At 37.9% G+C, this 15,832-nt stretch overlaps 1 protein-coding gene and 1 long non-coding RNA gene across 7 annotated transcripts in view; both read right to left on the bottom strand.

Annotated features, from left to right (window-relative positions):
* odad2 (outer dynein arm docking complex subunit 2) overlaps nucleotides 1-7,229 on the bottom strand; it is a 67,247-nt gene extending 60,018 nt beyond the window's left edge. The window contains exons 1-5 of one of the 6 annotated variants that reach the window (XM_058794391.1): nucleotides 4,840-7,229; nucleotides 4,400-4,646; nucleotides 4,078-4,235; nucleotides 2,732-2,858; nucleotides 2,386-2,492 (exon numbers count right to left, since the gene is read on the bottom strand). In XM_058794391.1, coding sequence (XP_058650374.1) covers nucleotides 2,386-2,492; nucleotides 2,732-2,858; nucleotides 4,078-4,235; nucleotides 4,400-4,617 — 610 coding nt within the window. In that variant the 5' untranslated portion in view covers nucleotides 4,618-4,646; nucleotides 4,840-7,229. Of the gene's footprint in view, nucleotides 1-27; nucleotides 166-2,385; nucleotides 2,493-2,731; nucleotides 2,859-4,077; nucleotides 4,236-4,399; nucleotides 4,647-4,839 lie in introns of those variants that run through there. The other 5 variants (XM_058794393.1, XM_058794392.1, XM_058794395.1 and 2 more) reach the window with 5 other exon arrangements.
* A 2,786-nt stretch (nucleotides 7,230-10,015) lies between these two features.
* Nucleotides 10,016-14,620, bottom strand: LOC131551623 (uncharacterized). Its single transcript, XR_009273807.1, has 5 exons — nucleotides 12,956-14,620; nucleotides 12,634-12,772; nucleotides 12,201-12,257; nucleotides 11,881-12,002; nucleotides 10,016-11,101 (listed from the first exon to the last, which is right to left on the bottom strand). It is a non-coding gene; the product is annotated as an uncharacterized LOC131551623 (long non-coding RNA).
* Nucleotides 14,621-15,832: the final 1,212 nt, after the last annotated feature.

Genomic DNA, 15,832 nt, shown 5'->3' with positions numbered 1-15,832 from the left:
AATGTTAAATTAGTGCACCGTTGTCACCTCTCGACAGCAAATATTTGCAATAAAACTTCAGTTTTGGAAAGTTCATACAGTGCTGGCTCCCGCCGGGGCAGATGGACACTCTCTCCCAGTAGCCCTGCCAGTGAAGATGACTGATTGTTCTTCAGGACTGAGCTGCTGCAGACATAACCCCAAAATAAATCACCCACGCCAAACACCCCCGCCGATACTCCACATGCTCCAAATCGCCCTGCGCATCCTCACGGTGTCCCCCCCCCTTTTTTTATTTACAAAAGAAGCTTCCAATTTTTACTCCGCATACGGGGACACATTTTTCAAAAGAAGCCACATCCATCATTCAAAATTTGCAGGCCGCACTCCTCTTTCCAAAAACAGTTGATTGTTATGGCACAGCAAATCTGCCCGTTCTCCTCAGGGAGAAGGGAAGAATTGATGAATCTCTTTGTAAACTGAAATCTGACATATGTAATGGTTTCCATGTTGCGGAGACTTGAATACAGACATGTTATATTTAAAGGATATCCAGAATTGCCACTAATGGTGATGGCTTGAAGACTGAGTGTGAGGCAGAGAGAAAAGCTTTTTTGACATTTAAGAGTGTTAATCATAAGCCAATAAGCACTAAAATGGTCAGAACTACTAAATTTTGTGAGCTCCTTATAGGAAAACGACCCTGGAAAATGTTTCGATCTTAAAGATGTGGTCACATTAGTGAAAATTCGCAGGCCATTGTATATTGTAAACAGTGTAGCAATGCAAAAAAAAAAAAAAAAAACAACAAGCAGTTTTATGTTGTTCAACGTGGCAAGTCTGTTAAAAACCTGCTTTGGGAAATCTTTCAACCTCACAAGAAATTCCCAGTTGCACTGATTCCTAGAGAAATTCCTGGATTTTGCCTGGGATAATCTGCCAAAAAATAGCAGAGATTCCTTAATGTGTTGTCACATTTACTGAATTTAGTAGTTCGGTTGAAATCAAGTCTTTTCTACAGGAATCTCCACAGTTTGAAATTTTGCTCGAGGGCAAAAGATTTCCTCATGCACATTTCACACTGGGATCAGGTTGGTCACACAAATTCACCAAATTGACCAATAGAAAGCGGCTTGGTTTGAAATTGACTTCATAGATCCCTACGTTAATGACAATGGATCTTTTTTCGCCCATACAAAATTCTGCCAACTTTATGCTTATACAGTCTTCTAATACTGTCAAGAAAATAATGAATCTGTTTAGCTGAATATAGTTCATTCCCACCTCCGGAGGCCTGCTTTGCCTACTTCTTTGAGTTCCTCACATAATTTTCACCTAGAACACTCTTATCTGAATCCTCTAAAGCCTTGAGAAAAATTATTTGCTGAACTCTGATATCAGTTGGTATTGATTTAATTTTTGGCAGGCTGTTCGTTTTACATCAGCATGGATGTCGGCCCCGCGCACCTGCATGAGGTTCGACTCTGAAAGTGGGACTGTGAGCATTTCACTGGGGCCAACTGTCACCTCAGTTGTCTCTACAGATCCATCTTTTGAGTTATCTGACACCAGCCTCTCTTGATTCAATTTCTCGTTGGACTGCAGGAACTGTGATGGTTCAGTGGCCACATTTAACTCAGCATCATTCTTCCTGTCGCAGCTCTGCACATCATCACTAACAGCCACATTAGTGGCGTTCATCTCGTTTTTGTTAGAGTAGGTCTGCTTAATGTGTTCGTAATTGAAACACACAAAAATGTATTTACTTTGAACTAATAAAATAGACAAAAGTACAAAACCTGGTACAAATTGTCTTTAATTAGAAAGTAAAATGACATAAGATCTTGCTTCTGAAATTAGTTTTTTTTAAATTTATGACAAGAACAAGAAAAATGGTGTAAAAAATATGCTTAATTCAAAATGAAAACAAATTTATTTTAATTACCCGCTTGGAAGATCTTTTTCTCGTTTTAAGCATTAGCTCACTTAATTTTAATAAATTATATGAAACCTAATATCTTATGAAATTTTGCTTTTCAAGAATGTTTACTGTAGAAATTGATACTGGAAAACAAGAGAAAAATATTGAGTTTAAAAGGCATCAGCCAAGCATTTGAAGCCATGTCTGACAGTCACATGTGAGAAGTTGTCTCCATTTTCCCCAATGACTAAATTTCTGTACAGCTTTAGTCCAATTGAACAACTCTCATTCATGCCGGAAAACTATAGTCACTCGCTCCCAGCATCAACTTGCAGAGAGAAAGAGAGAGTGAGGGAGAAATATGTACGAGAGAAACAAGATTAATCAGATTGAGGGTGAAAATAAGTCTGGAAGTGAGTGAGTGACAGAAAGAGATAAAGTGAGCAGAAGTGATGGAGAGGGGGGAAAGTGAGGATAATGCAAACCTGATGTGTAGCTCACAGACTTCAGCACCCGGTTTTCTCCTGTTCCACAGAATCTCTTCAACAGATCTACCTCTGTATTAACAGCTGCTGGGCTTAGCCTGCCCTCTCTGGGCAAAAACACACACAAAACACAGAACAAAAATACAGCTCATTAACCAGTAACAGTAATATAACTATGAATGCATGCACAACTCCAAAGTGAAAACATTCCATGTCAAGTGGTGTAGATGAAGAAGTATCTTTTTTAGTATTGTCATTGTAAATATATATTAAAAGATATTAAATCATGGCTGACTGCTTTGATTGAAGGCAGTGTACAGTATATGTATACAGAAAGAGTGTTTACCCGGTGAACGGTCTGACAGCAATATTTAACAGCTTCTCATCCAGCTGATGCAGGATACTGAATAGCTTGTCTTCGTGTATTGTGGGGGAGATGGGCCCAAAGATCTTCTGTATTGGCTCCCTGTTAACTGTTGGCCATTAACACACATTATTCACACCCGTTTGTCATACAAAAACACTTCCACTCATCTTTGTTTTTTCCCTTAGCCACATTGCAGGTTTCACTCCAAGACTCTTGGAACCAGGGCAATAAGGTGTCAGTATAAAAAAAACACTGGCACTATTGGGACAAACAAGAGCACACTAAACGTTAGCAAAAGCTTATCGACTACACATTTAAATGTTAGCCAAAAGCTGCAGGAAGCATGTCTGGAATTAATCTTCAGATGGAAAATTTGCTTTAAAAACTGTGGTCTAAAAGCCAAAGACCACTAGTGAAAATGCTTCTATTTCACATTTGTATAATTAATACTGACTTTATTATTACAAGTTATATTATCAATTAAAAGTGAACTGAAAATAACATGAATTTCAGACTGCCTTAGTATATTTATTTAATGACAGCAGCATTCAAGCTGCACAAAAGTCTAAAAGTTTGTGTAAAGCCTGATGATCATGTTTTCCAGCCTGATCTAGGAATGACCCCAAGAGCATCTTGTGCATCAGTAGAAGAACATCTGACTGACTGCTTACACATTTTCAAAACTTTGCCTCTTTTTTTCAAAACTTTACACACAAATCCAAGAATTGCACACACAAAATGCAAAATGCCTCACGTCTCTTGCAAAATGAAGCACTGCCTTCAAAATATCAAACACATCTCAAAAAGCAAACACCTTTGCCATAATATTAATTCCTGTTAAATTTTTGTGTGTACCTAGAGAATTGTTAGTTGCGTTTTGCAAAAAGTGTTTTATGAAATTGAGTCAAAGGCTGAGAATTAGCGTATAGTTTTGCAGATTTGGCGTGTGCCGCTGCTGTTTGAGTGTCAGCTTTCAGAAATTGTGTGACAAGTGAAGATTTTGTGTGTAAGCATTTGAAGAAAAAAAAAATAATAATATAGCTGACATGATCAATGTCACATGTTATTTAATCGGGTGCTATAAATAGCGCAGAATCTTAAATATTAGTCATTTTATATTTTTAGTTCCAAGTTTAAAAAAAAAATAAAAATCCAGATTCTCAATGTGGTCTCAGATTTTGGGATTCCACATCCACCATCATAAACTAATTTAAGCACTGGAATAATGAAGGCTGCAAATGTGTTAATATTTCTAAAGGCTAAAAGAAATAATTTCAGACAAATTAGTATTTAAAGTAATACTGCATGTTCTGCACGCAGCTCACCTTCCAAACAGGCCCGGATCTCCTTCACATTTTTATCTTTGCTTAGTTGCAAAAGGTTAGAGAGATGGTGAAATGAGTGCACTGTGATGTCAGGTGGACTCAGCTGGAGAAGGGGACTTCCGTCATCATCACATTCCAGGGACACAGCTGATTCTCCTCTGAAAAAGAGAAACGGCAAAGGGTAGGTAAGAAAAATCAGAAAAGTGGTATAGTCAAAGCAGAAAATTCAATTAGATGAAATCTTTCTTTTTTCTCTAAAGTTAATGTCATGCAATTCTTAGTCAATTGCACATCTAACGTAATCTCCAGTCGTTGGTATTACCTGGTGTCATATATATCTGATGTGAAATCAGCCGCTTCTAGAGAGGTTTTCCATTGTAAAGGCTCCCTGAACAGAATCCTGGCCTCCTGTGGGTATCTGTCGTCGAAGTCCTCCGTGAAGAGCAGGATTTCAGTCAGTATGTCATTATTCAGAGGGCTGTTCTCGAGTTTATCCGCATCAGAACTCCACTGAATTGCCCTAGAGAGTGTCTCTCCCATGACGGACAACAGATAGTCTTAGCCTAACACTAAAGCAGAGTTAGTAAACACTATTGATAAAACATGAGAAGCATAAAACTATGTCAATGCATTCATTAAAACGCGAGGACCGATATGTGGTGTTTCACACGTATCTAACGGGATTATTATTATTATTTAACTAAGACGCAATATTTGTGACCCTCTTGAAAGGGTCGATTTATTAAACGGGTTATTACTTACCAACAAACGTGACTAAACAAGTATGTACAAAGTTTCTAACCGTTTTCCTCTTCAAATTCGCTGTCTTGCTATCTTGCTAACTTTTCGGCGTTTCCTTCTGTTATTAAGTAAACAGAAACGAACTAAGGGCAGGCTTCGGTTGCTAGGATACGGTCAAACAACGAGGACCAGAGAGGGTCAAAAAAGAAGTGAAGGTAACAGTATTGCCAACTTAGCAATTTTGTTGCTAAATTTAGCAACTTTTCAGACTCAAGCTACTTTTTTCTTCCAGCAGCACCAAGCAACAAATTGAGCTATTTTAAAAAATTATTTGGCAACTTTTAGCAACTTTTGTTTAGTGACTCAAACGATAAAAAGGCACATATTTTCCATCTAAATTACACAAAGAGAGGAAACCAAAGATACCTAGCAGAACACACATCACTGCTATTTGCAATTGTTCAGTTTAATAATAATAATTGAATAATTGTTCATTTATGATACACCTTGTTAGCTTGTACCTGCGATTGTTGATCAGTTAGTACACTGTAAGAAAAATATCTAGAAAAATGGAAAAGTACTAATTGTCCAAAACATATCCGTTATCCATTGTAACCCTGTAAGCCAAAAACACAAAATCCAATGTGTAATTTAAAATGCAGGTAAAAAAAAAAAAAAAAACTGTGAAAAATCAATATGGAAAATTCCTTCATATTAACATAGTGGATTATGCCCTATTTTTACAGACTCTTCTTCGAGTGCAGCATACTAACTAACTACTAATACACTGCTTAAAAGTATAATTGTTCAGAATGTATAGTTTACAGTTTACCAGTTTTAGAAACTTCCCCAGAAAATTTGTTGGCAACACTGGTAAGCAGAGCGTTCAGCTTTTTTCTTTTTGTGTTTGCAGGAAACACTTGATTGTATATGAATGATCAACATTCACATTAGGATGATTTTGCTATGCAAACAAAAGTGAGGTCCAAAACCAGCTTACCTGACCGAATTAAAGGCTTCTGCATTATGTCAACTGTTTGTTTTCTCTCTGGGGTTGCGTGCCCACAGAACCACACTTTTGAGAGGCTCTTTATAAACTTCCGTGCTGTGCTGTATGGTTTGGCAGAAAATTACACACAGGCATTTGGGCCATAGAAAAGACTTCATTTCCCCATTGATCCTGCCCGTACAGCCTCTCAAAATAAGTGAATTCAGCACAACATTATTCACGCTGGGTTTAACTTTGATAGGTCTCACTCATGAGCTTTCAAGTGAACCAAAACCGAACAGGAGCTCCCTATTTTCAGATCATGCAGATGCAAGGCCTAGTGCCAGGTGTATTAGCCTCCATCGCTCACTGCCAAACCACACCGATGACCTGGAGATTAACATTACAGAAATTTCCATGCTTTTTCACTTAAATAGTGCTCTTTAGATTATTCTCTCTTACTGAATTAATGATTTCACTTCTTGCAGCAGATCAAGAGATCATTACTAAGAATTTCTCCAGGCATTTAATATTACATGGAAATTTACAAGCATTTCCACTAGACTTCAACTTACAAAATAAATTACGGGAGCAGAGACTTTTTAAATTCATTTAATCATGTCTGTCAAGCGGTATAAAATATGGGTATTTCAGAGCTTCCACACACGTCACTAGTAAACAACACTGAATGGGTTTAATTACCATAATACTACTCTATTTTCTTTGTGTGTAGATTAGGAAATAAGCAGCCAGCGGTATAGGCCTTTGATTTTAAATCGGGGAAAATATCTGTTCTTGCTCCTTTTTGCAACAGTCTGGTCATTTACAACCATAAGGCCATAGCGATGATGAACAGAAGCAGAAAAGAAATGCAAATGCTCTCTTAACTATGTGTGTCAACATTTTGATTTATACCTACAGTCCAGACATGCTTTTATTCTACATGTATTTGCAAAAGCCCAGTCTTTCATCCTTGGTTGAATAAATGGGTGCAAATCAGTGTCGTCGATCTTACTGCGTGACATTTTGTCTGGCCCAGCCACTTCTTGGAAATCCAACAGCCTTAAAGAGGGGAGCCCACAAGAGGTAACGCTGAGACTCTGAGAGCAATAAAAAACAGACCCTCTCCATCGTTAAAGCATTGCGATCCTTCACTCTCATGTCTGCAATCATTCAATGATAAATTGTAAATAGATTCAAGATGATGGCACTGGAATCCCAGCGCTGGAGTTTTCAAACTGGAGTCAAGGGTCCCCCAAAGGGCCGAAAGCCCTTGAAAAAAATACATTTTAACTACATTTCCTTAACTTAAATTAACTAAGTTTTGTTAAAGTAAAAGTTTTGCTAAAGATTGTTCAGAAATGCTGACTGTATTTTATGCTATTTATGATATTCTATTGACAAGTTAGTAAGGTGTACAAGTGTATTAGTAGTAAACTATTTTACAATTTACTTTGGCTTCAGCACCATGACAATATAAAAGCCAATTATAACTTTTTTTGAACAACATATTTTTAAAATCACACTATTTTTGCACACAGTATAAATGGATCTTTATGCATAAAAATATATAGTCTAATTCCCTTTATATTTTAGAAACGCATTTTAAAAAAACAAACAAAAAAAACATTAAAATTAAAAACCACTACAGAAGCGGGGAACAACAACAGGTGATCGATCGGAGAGAAAAGAAAATTAATTAAAGGTTTCAAAAAGAATGTCAAGAAAGAATGAGAGAAATACGAACAGAAAAGAACAAACACAGAAAAAGACTTGTAGTCCACTATACACTCTCATTAGCTCTTACTAATTGCTGTTCGTTAAGAAGGCTAAGTACAATGAGCTGGTGCACCAGAGCTTCCTTCAAACATAAACACACACAGCCTGTGGTCAGAAGCACCTGTCAGCTCCTCCAACTCTCTCTGCCTTTGACTCAAACTCGGCATAATAAACAAAGGCGGCTTCTGGAACGGTCCGGTAGTGATGCTGATTGAGCTGAAGCGGGAACACACAGCAGAAGATTTACGAGGCGCGGCTCTGTCTTCAAGCACGGAGGCTGTGATTGCATCCGTCCACAGCTCACTCTCAACTCTCAAAACAGTCCATTAACGAGGGGAAATCGGGCTCGGGATGGATTACACACAAGTTTTGGGGCGATAAAGGGCACCGACCTACAGGAGTTAGGGCCAGTTCAAACACTACACGTTTTTGCGCTGCTTTCTAAATCATTTTCTTTGCAGTCGCAGTCTTTGACCGCTGTCTTGCTGTTTTAAGCATCAGATCTCACACAAGAGTGCAGTGTTTTTAAAACAGCATGTCATGTTAAATTTGACCTAAATATCTCAACTTAAAAACAAGTATTTATTTTCTTCTTAAAAGTTGAAAGTACAATGAAGTAGAAAAATCTGCTGAAGTTCAGTAACAAAGCATTTCCGCTTAGGCTGACGATATACAGGCCGGGGCAACTTTGAGCAATTTTGCCAGGAAACTTTTTTTGTTGCTTGGGCACTTTCCCACTAGCCTGTCTACGTCAGACTTTGTACTTCCGCTCAATTTCAGTTCGCTTCTGTACTCAGTCTGATATAGCAAACCATCTCCCAGATTATCTCCGGCTCCGCAGCAGTGACGTAGTCGCTAAGCGCCGAATTTGAGATTGTAGTTTAGGTTCAGGTGAGGACATGGAGACACGGGATGCTATTCGCTCTGTTGTGGAGAATATTCCCAGCATTTGCCAACTGAAGCCCGAACTATAAGAGTGTTTGGTTCACATTTTGAATGGAGGTGATGTTGTGGCCCTACTCCCGACAGGTTTTGGGAAAAGTTTAATTTATCAACTATTACCGATTGTCAGCGAGAAACTGGGGAGGCCAAAGTCCGGCAAGGCGATAATTGTGGATACGTAGATTTACTTCACATAATCTGCAAAAGTCGTTCACAGCCATCTTCACTCCGGTATTTCGCTCGATGCTTTTGTTTTCGCCGCATACCTGTGTTTACAGCGGAAGTTCGAGGCGGCTGAGCCGGCACATAACATACGTCATAACCAAACGTTATGTGATTGGCTTACGGGTACACCAATGATTTTAAACTTCAGACAAGCACCCGCCCACGAGAAAGTAAACGCTTGTCAATTATGCCCTTCCAGACTCTGTCTACGAAGCAAGCAAAGCGAAGTAGCAGAGTTTGGTATTACAGGGCTACTTTCCCACTGGAAATGGGTAACAAATTTCTGTCTGGATACTTTAGATCAGTCATGGGCCCTGTGTCTCACCTGGGGTGTATTCCAAAAAGCATGGTTAATTTACCGTCAGATAAACCCTGAACTTCCGGTTGATTAACCCCAAACCTTGCTTACTCGAGGTATGTGGTTCCAAAAATGCGTCCGGGAGTAAGTTCATTCAACTCCGAGTATGTTCCTGGTTAAGACTCGAGACATTCTCAACAGAGCGACGAATCACTATGGAAACGGACGCTAAGAATAAGCGCGCCATACTGCTTCTTTCTTCTTCTTCTGTTCAAAGGTCACGTAGGCCTTATGCTTAGTGCATATCGCCACCTAATTGATGGTTTTGCAATCATTTTTATTTTTTTTCTCGTTTAATCTTTAATCTATAATCTAAGAATTATATTGTTTGTTTGATGCCAATTATATATTAAGTCATATCAGATATGTATTTTTGTTATAGAAATACATTAGAGAAAATGCCGATCCATGTGTGAGATGATAATATAAAATGTAATAAATTATATTATTATATTAGCCTATATATATATATAGGCTAATATAATAAATTAAACATTACATTTTCATAAGTGTTTTATAATTTATACAGATAACCGTTATATATGCCAATAAAATATAATAACCATATTAGAGCAATATATAGGCTAACCTTATTTATTACTTATATTAGCGCTTTATCATTAAAATAGCATACAACTATATATATAGTAGGCTATATACATAACTGTATTGTAATAATATATCTGTCACGCCCACTGAAGGCTCGTCAGTAGATCATACGTACACTGTAAAATAACGGATAATGTACTGGCAGAAAATTACCAGGACATTTTCTGTTAAATTACGGACATTCTGTAGATTTACATTTTCTTCTGTACCATAAACGGACAATCCTTAATGCAGAAATTTCTAAAAAATGATAGCATAGGCCTATCTTTAGTAGCAAATAAATCCAGCACAATATATACAAATTGAACATGGTTTATTTTTACCTCATGTAAACATTCTTAAAACTGTGTTCAGTAGCTTTTATTTGCCTTAAACAGGTGAAGACAAAAATATTATTACATCAATTAATTTAACAATGTGTAAAGCACCACTGAAAATGCTTGTATTGTGGAACACTTTAGTTTTAAACAGCAACATGCAGAATGAGCAGGTACTTGACTTGTACAATACTGGTGTTGCACCAAATAGTGGTCACAAAAGATAAACTTCATTGTGAAACAGTCAAGATTCAAAATATTTTCAAATACATGCGGGAAAAAAATTAATACAAAGACAGGGCTGTCATTAATAACAATTGCTATAGACTTATAGTCAATAGTCAAGTGAAATGTTCCAGTGTTTACACCATTTAACCTATAGAAGAACACAATATTATTTAAAAAGGACAGTTCACCCAAAAATGTGAATTCTGTCATTAGTTACTCACCCTCATACCGTTCCAAATCCATAAGATTTTCATTCATATTTGGAACACAAACAAAGAGTATTTTTAATTAAATCTCTGTGCTTTCTGTCCTTCCATTGACAACTACCATATACAACAACCATTTCAAGGTCCAATAAGTTATAGCTGTCAGATTTCATTAAAAAGGATCTTCATTAGTGTTCCAAAAATGAACAAAAGTCTAACAGGATTGGAACAAGATTTTTCATATAACATTTTGGGTGAACTAACCCTTTAAGTTAGATTACTAACCTCTAATTCATGCTAAATTATCTGCATCTACAACTGACATGGTACTGCAAAAAATACTTTCTTGTACAGCATTTGAAAATAAAAAAAACAAAGATTCATGCACTCATGCCTCACATTTCAATGTGAAACTATACTATACAACTATACTAAACTAAACTTGTGTGCTTTTAGTATCTCTTGTCATGTGCCAGTTTGTGGAAACTACTTTTTTTCTGCATGTTCAGTCCAAGTTCCATGTTAAGATTTGAAAAAAGCTCAAATTGTACATGGATTCTCAAAGTCTTGGAAGCGTAGCTTCCCATCATCTCAACCTTTGACCCTCGTTCAGGATTTCTTCACAGGAAGACTGGAAATGACAAGAAACTAAATGAGTGAAAGTGAAGTACAGAGTAACATGCAGAACAATTGAATTATCAGCTGCTATTCCAAATACTTTCCAGTTCAAACATTGTTTATAAAATGCTAAACTTGCATTTCCAGTGGTCTCCAATTGCATCTGTCATGTGATCTTGTCAACAATGTTTTACGATATACTTAAAGGGATAGTTCACTCAAAAATAATTCACCCTCATGTCGTTCCAAACCCATAAGACCTTTGTTCATCTTCAGAACACAAATTAAGATATTTCTGATGAACTCCGAGAGCTCTCTGACCCACGGTGGTGCTGACGCTGCACTTTGTTTACTGGCAAATGAACGCACACGCATGCGTTGTGGTACTCTAGTTAATGGCAGCAGACTCTCCCAGGAGAGAAGAAATCATTGAATAAAGTTATTTTTGTTTTCTTTGCGCACAAAAAGTATTCTCATAGCTTCGTAAAATTACAGTTGAACCATTGATGTTGCATGGACCATTTTAACTTTGTCTTTATACTACGTTTCTGTGCCTTGATCGTGGTAGAACCCTTGCTGTCTATGGAGGGTCAGAAAGCTCTCAGATTTCATCAAAAATATCTTAATTTGTGTTGCAAAAATGAACGAAGGTCTTATGGGTTTGCAATGACATGAGGGTGAGTGATTAATGATAGAATTTTCATTTTTGGGTGAACTAACCCTTTGATTATTTTCAACTAAACAGCAACACAATAAAATGCTTTATTCAGTCTCATTACACAAATTCCTTACATTTGTATGGATTCCAGCATAGGTGCCATCTCCTCTGGATGTTTTATGTTTAAAATAAAACAAAGAGAATGTGTAGCTCAGCCACAATGGGAGGAAATGATAACTTCTTGAATGACAGCAATCTAGAAATCACCAGTAACAAATAAGAAATTATAAACACATTGTAAATTCAGAAAGCCACTCCAAACATTGATTAAATATTTCCTACACAAACAGAAGTCAACTGAATAAATGACTCGATGACAAATTTTTTGTCAATATTGAACAGGCCTAATAGTAAATAAAATAAAAACAGTTAATAAATAAAACAGAATACAAACCCATGATAAGAATGCAGGGGGTGCTTGGGGTGTACAGTACAGCAGCAGCAATTAGACCTGTCATTAGAAAAGAAAACAAAAGAAACACCATGAATCTCATGAACTGCTGTCCCTTTAAAACATGACTCACACCTGACACATCCCAACTCATTATCAGTCAAGACATTAACTTATTTAAGACTGTCACTCGCCAAAAATTGTCATTTTTACATAATTTTGTGTGCTTTTGTCCTTGTAAGTGCGAGAGAGAACTCGGTGCACTACTGACGCGCTGTCTGAAATTAAAAAAATAATAATAATAATAATAAAGCGGCATTCTCTGCGCGTGCATGACATGTGTGTTCACAGACAGCGTGCCAGTAACGTTACCGAATTAACTTCTCGTGTGTGTGTGTGTTCAACATAAACAAGACAATAAAAAGTCTAAACCTACCTCGTTTGGCAGAAAAGGCGTTATCCTTGAAGAATTCTGCGATGTCAGATCTTCACCTAGTCTTATCTTAAATTTTTTTTTTTTTTAAAGTCGTAAATGGTGTCTTCTTTTCTTGACAATTACTTTTCTTCAATAGCTCCTGTTGAAGGAATAAAGCGCTCTAAACACAGTTGTACCTCAGATTTAATGTTCTTACAGCTACTTAACATCACCTCAGCAACGTTACTTTATGACACGCTCAGTAACAAATACACCGCAACAACAATTAAAAAGTTAACTAACTTTTAATTATAAAACTGAAAGTGAGAACACTAACAAGTACCTCCACGTCGTCGAGTAAAAGATGTGACAGTGTGCTGAAAGTGTTAAATATGACGGCTCCGACATTCATTTACCAAACAAGCTAGACAGCAACTAAGTTAAAGTTACAGTTTGTGTTACATTTAACAAAAACTAATTTACTACGGAAGTGTAAGAACAGTTCCCCAAACCCAAAATCCGACTTTAAAAATGAAATTTTGACCGAAACTATCTCCGTGAATAATGGAGCCTGCACTGTTTTCGCGCCGATAATCGACTGAGCTTCTTGTTCCCACAATGCAAAGCGTAATTTAAAAAAATACGGGAAAACACCTGTAAAAACCAAATAACTTACTGAAAATTCCTTCAAATTATTACGGTATATTGTACTGTATTTTTACAGACTTTTTTTACAGTGTAGAGTTATAGTTGTGGTTATCAGGTAAACAGTTGAATACAGATGTTAAGCTGATCAAGTAAGTTGCATGAAAACAAACGAATTATTCATCAGAGTTTGGATATCCCCATTTTTGTCTAGAAACTAAGGCTGATAATACACGGGGAGCCGTCAAAGGGGAAACAGGTGAGACACAGGGCCCATGAACGATCTAAAGTATCCAGATAGAAATCTGTTACCCATTCTCAATGGAAACGTGCCCAAGAAAGCATGCTCAAAAACAGCTGCCCGGCAAAATTGCTCAAAAAGTTTTATCATCATCGTGTATCATCAGCCTAAGAGAATAACTAGAGAGAGAATTAGAGAGAATTGTACTAGCAGCTGACATTATTGAAAGTAATTTGGAATGCCTGTTAGATGTCATTGTGATGTAATCAAATATAAATTGCGAGCTTCTGACAGTTCTTGTTGTTCTAAGCCAGATACGGTTATTTACTGGCTGCCCAGCACTAGCTAACACCCGTCTTCACACGTGCAACCTCTGGGGACTGGGAATGGTGCACTTTGTCCTGGGTGTAAGAGCTCTGAGTCCCTGGGGACCGGCACACATGCACCTTGCTTTGAGTGTAACAAGAATTCGGAAGTGCACCTTTCTCAGAGTGACAGTGTATGAATTGGCACCAGACATCACATGTGCACACCATGGGAATCAGGGGCTCAAGATGCACCTTGGGTGTGGAGTGTGGTGAGAAACCCCAGAAGACCACGCATTTCTGACATGAACGTGTTTACGCTCTGTTCAAGTGTCGCCGAGCAGCAGGAAGGTCAGAGATGTTTATTTACCATGCAGCTGATCGGCAGGTACTGTATAGATGCTGATGTCTGCGCTTTGTCGTGCCGTGGAGCAGCAAGCATGATTAGGTACGGTTATTTATCGGCTGGTTGGTCATGGAGTGACACCCTGGCTTCACACACGCACTCCCTGGGGATAGGAGCCAGACCATGATTGGATGTAACGGCACCAGAGGCTCCACAGAGAACCATTTGAAGTCATGTTATATGTAGTAAGGATTTACTACAATGGGGTGTTGATATGGTCATGTGACCTACAGCATCAGTTCACAACTCATCTCCTGTTGCCTCATGGGATAGTAAAGTGTTCATCGAATGCGCACTTCAAAATCTCGCTAGTAGTAGTAAGTCATCTGGGTACTTTTTGTCTACTGTTTTTCGCATACTATGCAATTAGCCATACTACTCTTTTGACGTACAAACTATAGTAGAAAAGTATTCCACCGATTTGACTTCACAAATCGTGTTGCATGGCATGCGATATTATTTACATGTCTACAACAGCACACTCTGGATTTTCTTTCTTTAATGAAGTAGCGTACCTAGACCTAAAGCTCCCACAGCGGACAATCCCATTACTGCACAGGGATGGAAGTCAACAGCAGTTCAGCACAGTTAAATACAGTTCAACAACTCCGTTAAACTCCACAAGCAGCCTGGCTGGAACACGGGTGACTTTGGTCACGGTAATGAACACCTGCAAAATCTGTCAGATACTCGTAAAAAGGAAAATCAGCAGGAGTAGATGGAGTGAGATAGACTAATATGGGGAGGGGGGAACGAGAAAAGCCCACCATGCTACTTCCCAGCTGTGAGCTTGATCTCGTGAGCAGGTTTTAGAGCAAAGATTATGGGGGATAAAGCTGTAAGATTGTGAGACTAACTTATGATGAACAAGAAAGTTGATGACCTGTTATGAACACACATTTTCAGCCGATGCGCTCTACATCGTCTCAAACTGAACTCACAAGCGTTCGCATTCCGCAAATCAGCTACATCTCATCCCAGACTCAAATATAAATGCTACCGTTATTTGCTCATTATGAATAATAGACCGTTTTATAGGGTGTTTGCACAGGCAGCTGTACAAGTGTGAGTGTGTGTTAATGTGCATGCGTGTGCGAGCCAAAGCAAAAATGCTTAAACCCTTACAATAGTTTGATAGGCCAGACAGGCAGACACATAGAGGGAGTTGGGTGCCAAAGTCAACCTCACTTAATTTTCAACAGTAGACAGAGAAAGACTTCGGTGCATCAGTATGTTTATGAAGCGTTGTGTGATGGGATTCACGGCTGCCGTGCGCTCACCTCTTCTTAGTTTAGCACGATAAGCTCCAGGACTGTCAAAGCAGCTAGGATGGTTTAAGGAGACTGGCTTTTTGATTTATGACAGAAACTCGTATTGCAATAACAGGTTGTTAAACAGCACTAGCTGGCGGGGTTGGAGAGATTCACTGACCCGCACTATAAGAAACAGTCTGTTTAATATTTTCATTCAAATAGACTCTGCACCTGTTCTTTTTTTATTCTTACTTTTTATAGAATAGCAGTAATGTTTCCTGATAAACATTTATTTTTTGCTAACATTCTTGGAAAAACTAAGTGAACAAAAAGAGAAAAAAAGAAAAAGAAAAAGGAAACTGTCATAGTG

The sequence above is a fragment of the Onychostoma macrolepis genome, chromosome 12 (assembly GCF_012432095.1).
Source record: "Onychostoma macrolepis isolate SWU-2019 chromosome 12, ASM1243209v1, whole genome shotgun sequence".
NCBI classification, from domain to species: Eukaryota; Metazoa; Chordata; class Actinopteri; order Cypriniformes; family Cyprinidae; genus Onychostoma; species Onychostoma macrolepis.
The sequence above is the reverse complement of the archived record's forward strand: the minus strand, read 5'-3'. Positions and strand labels throughout refer to the sequence as shown.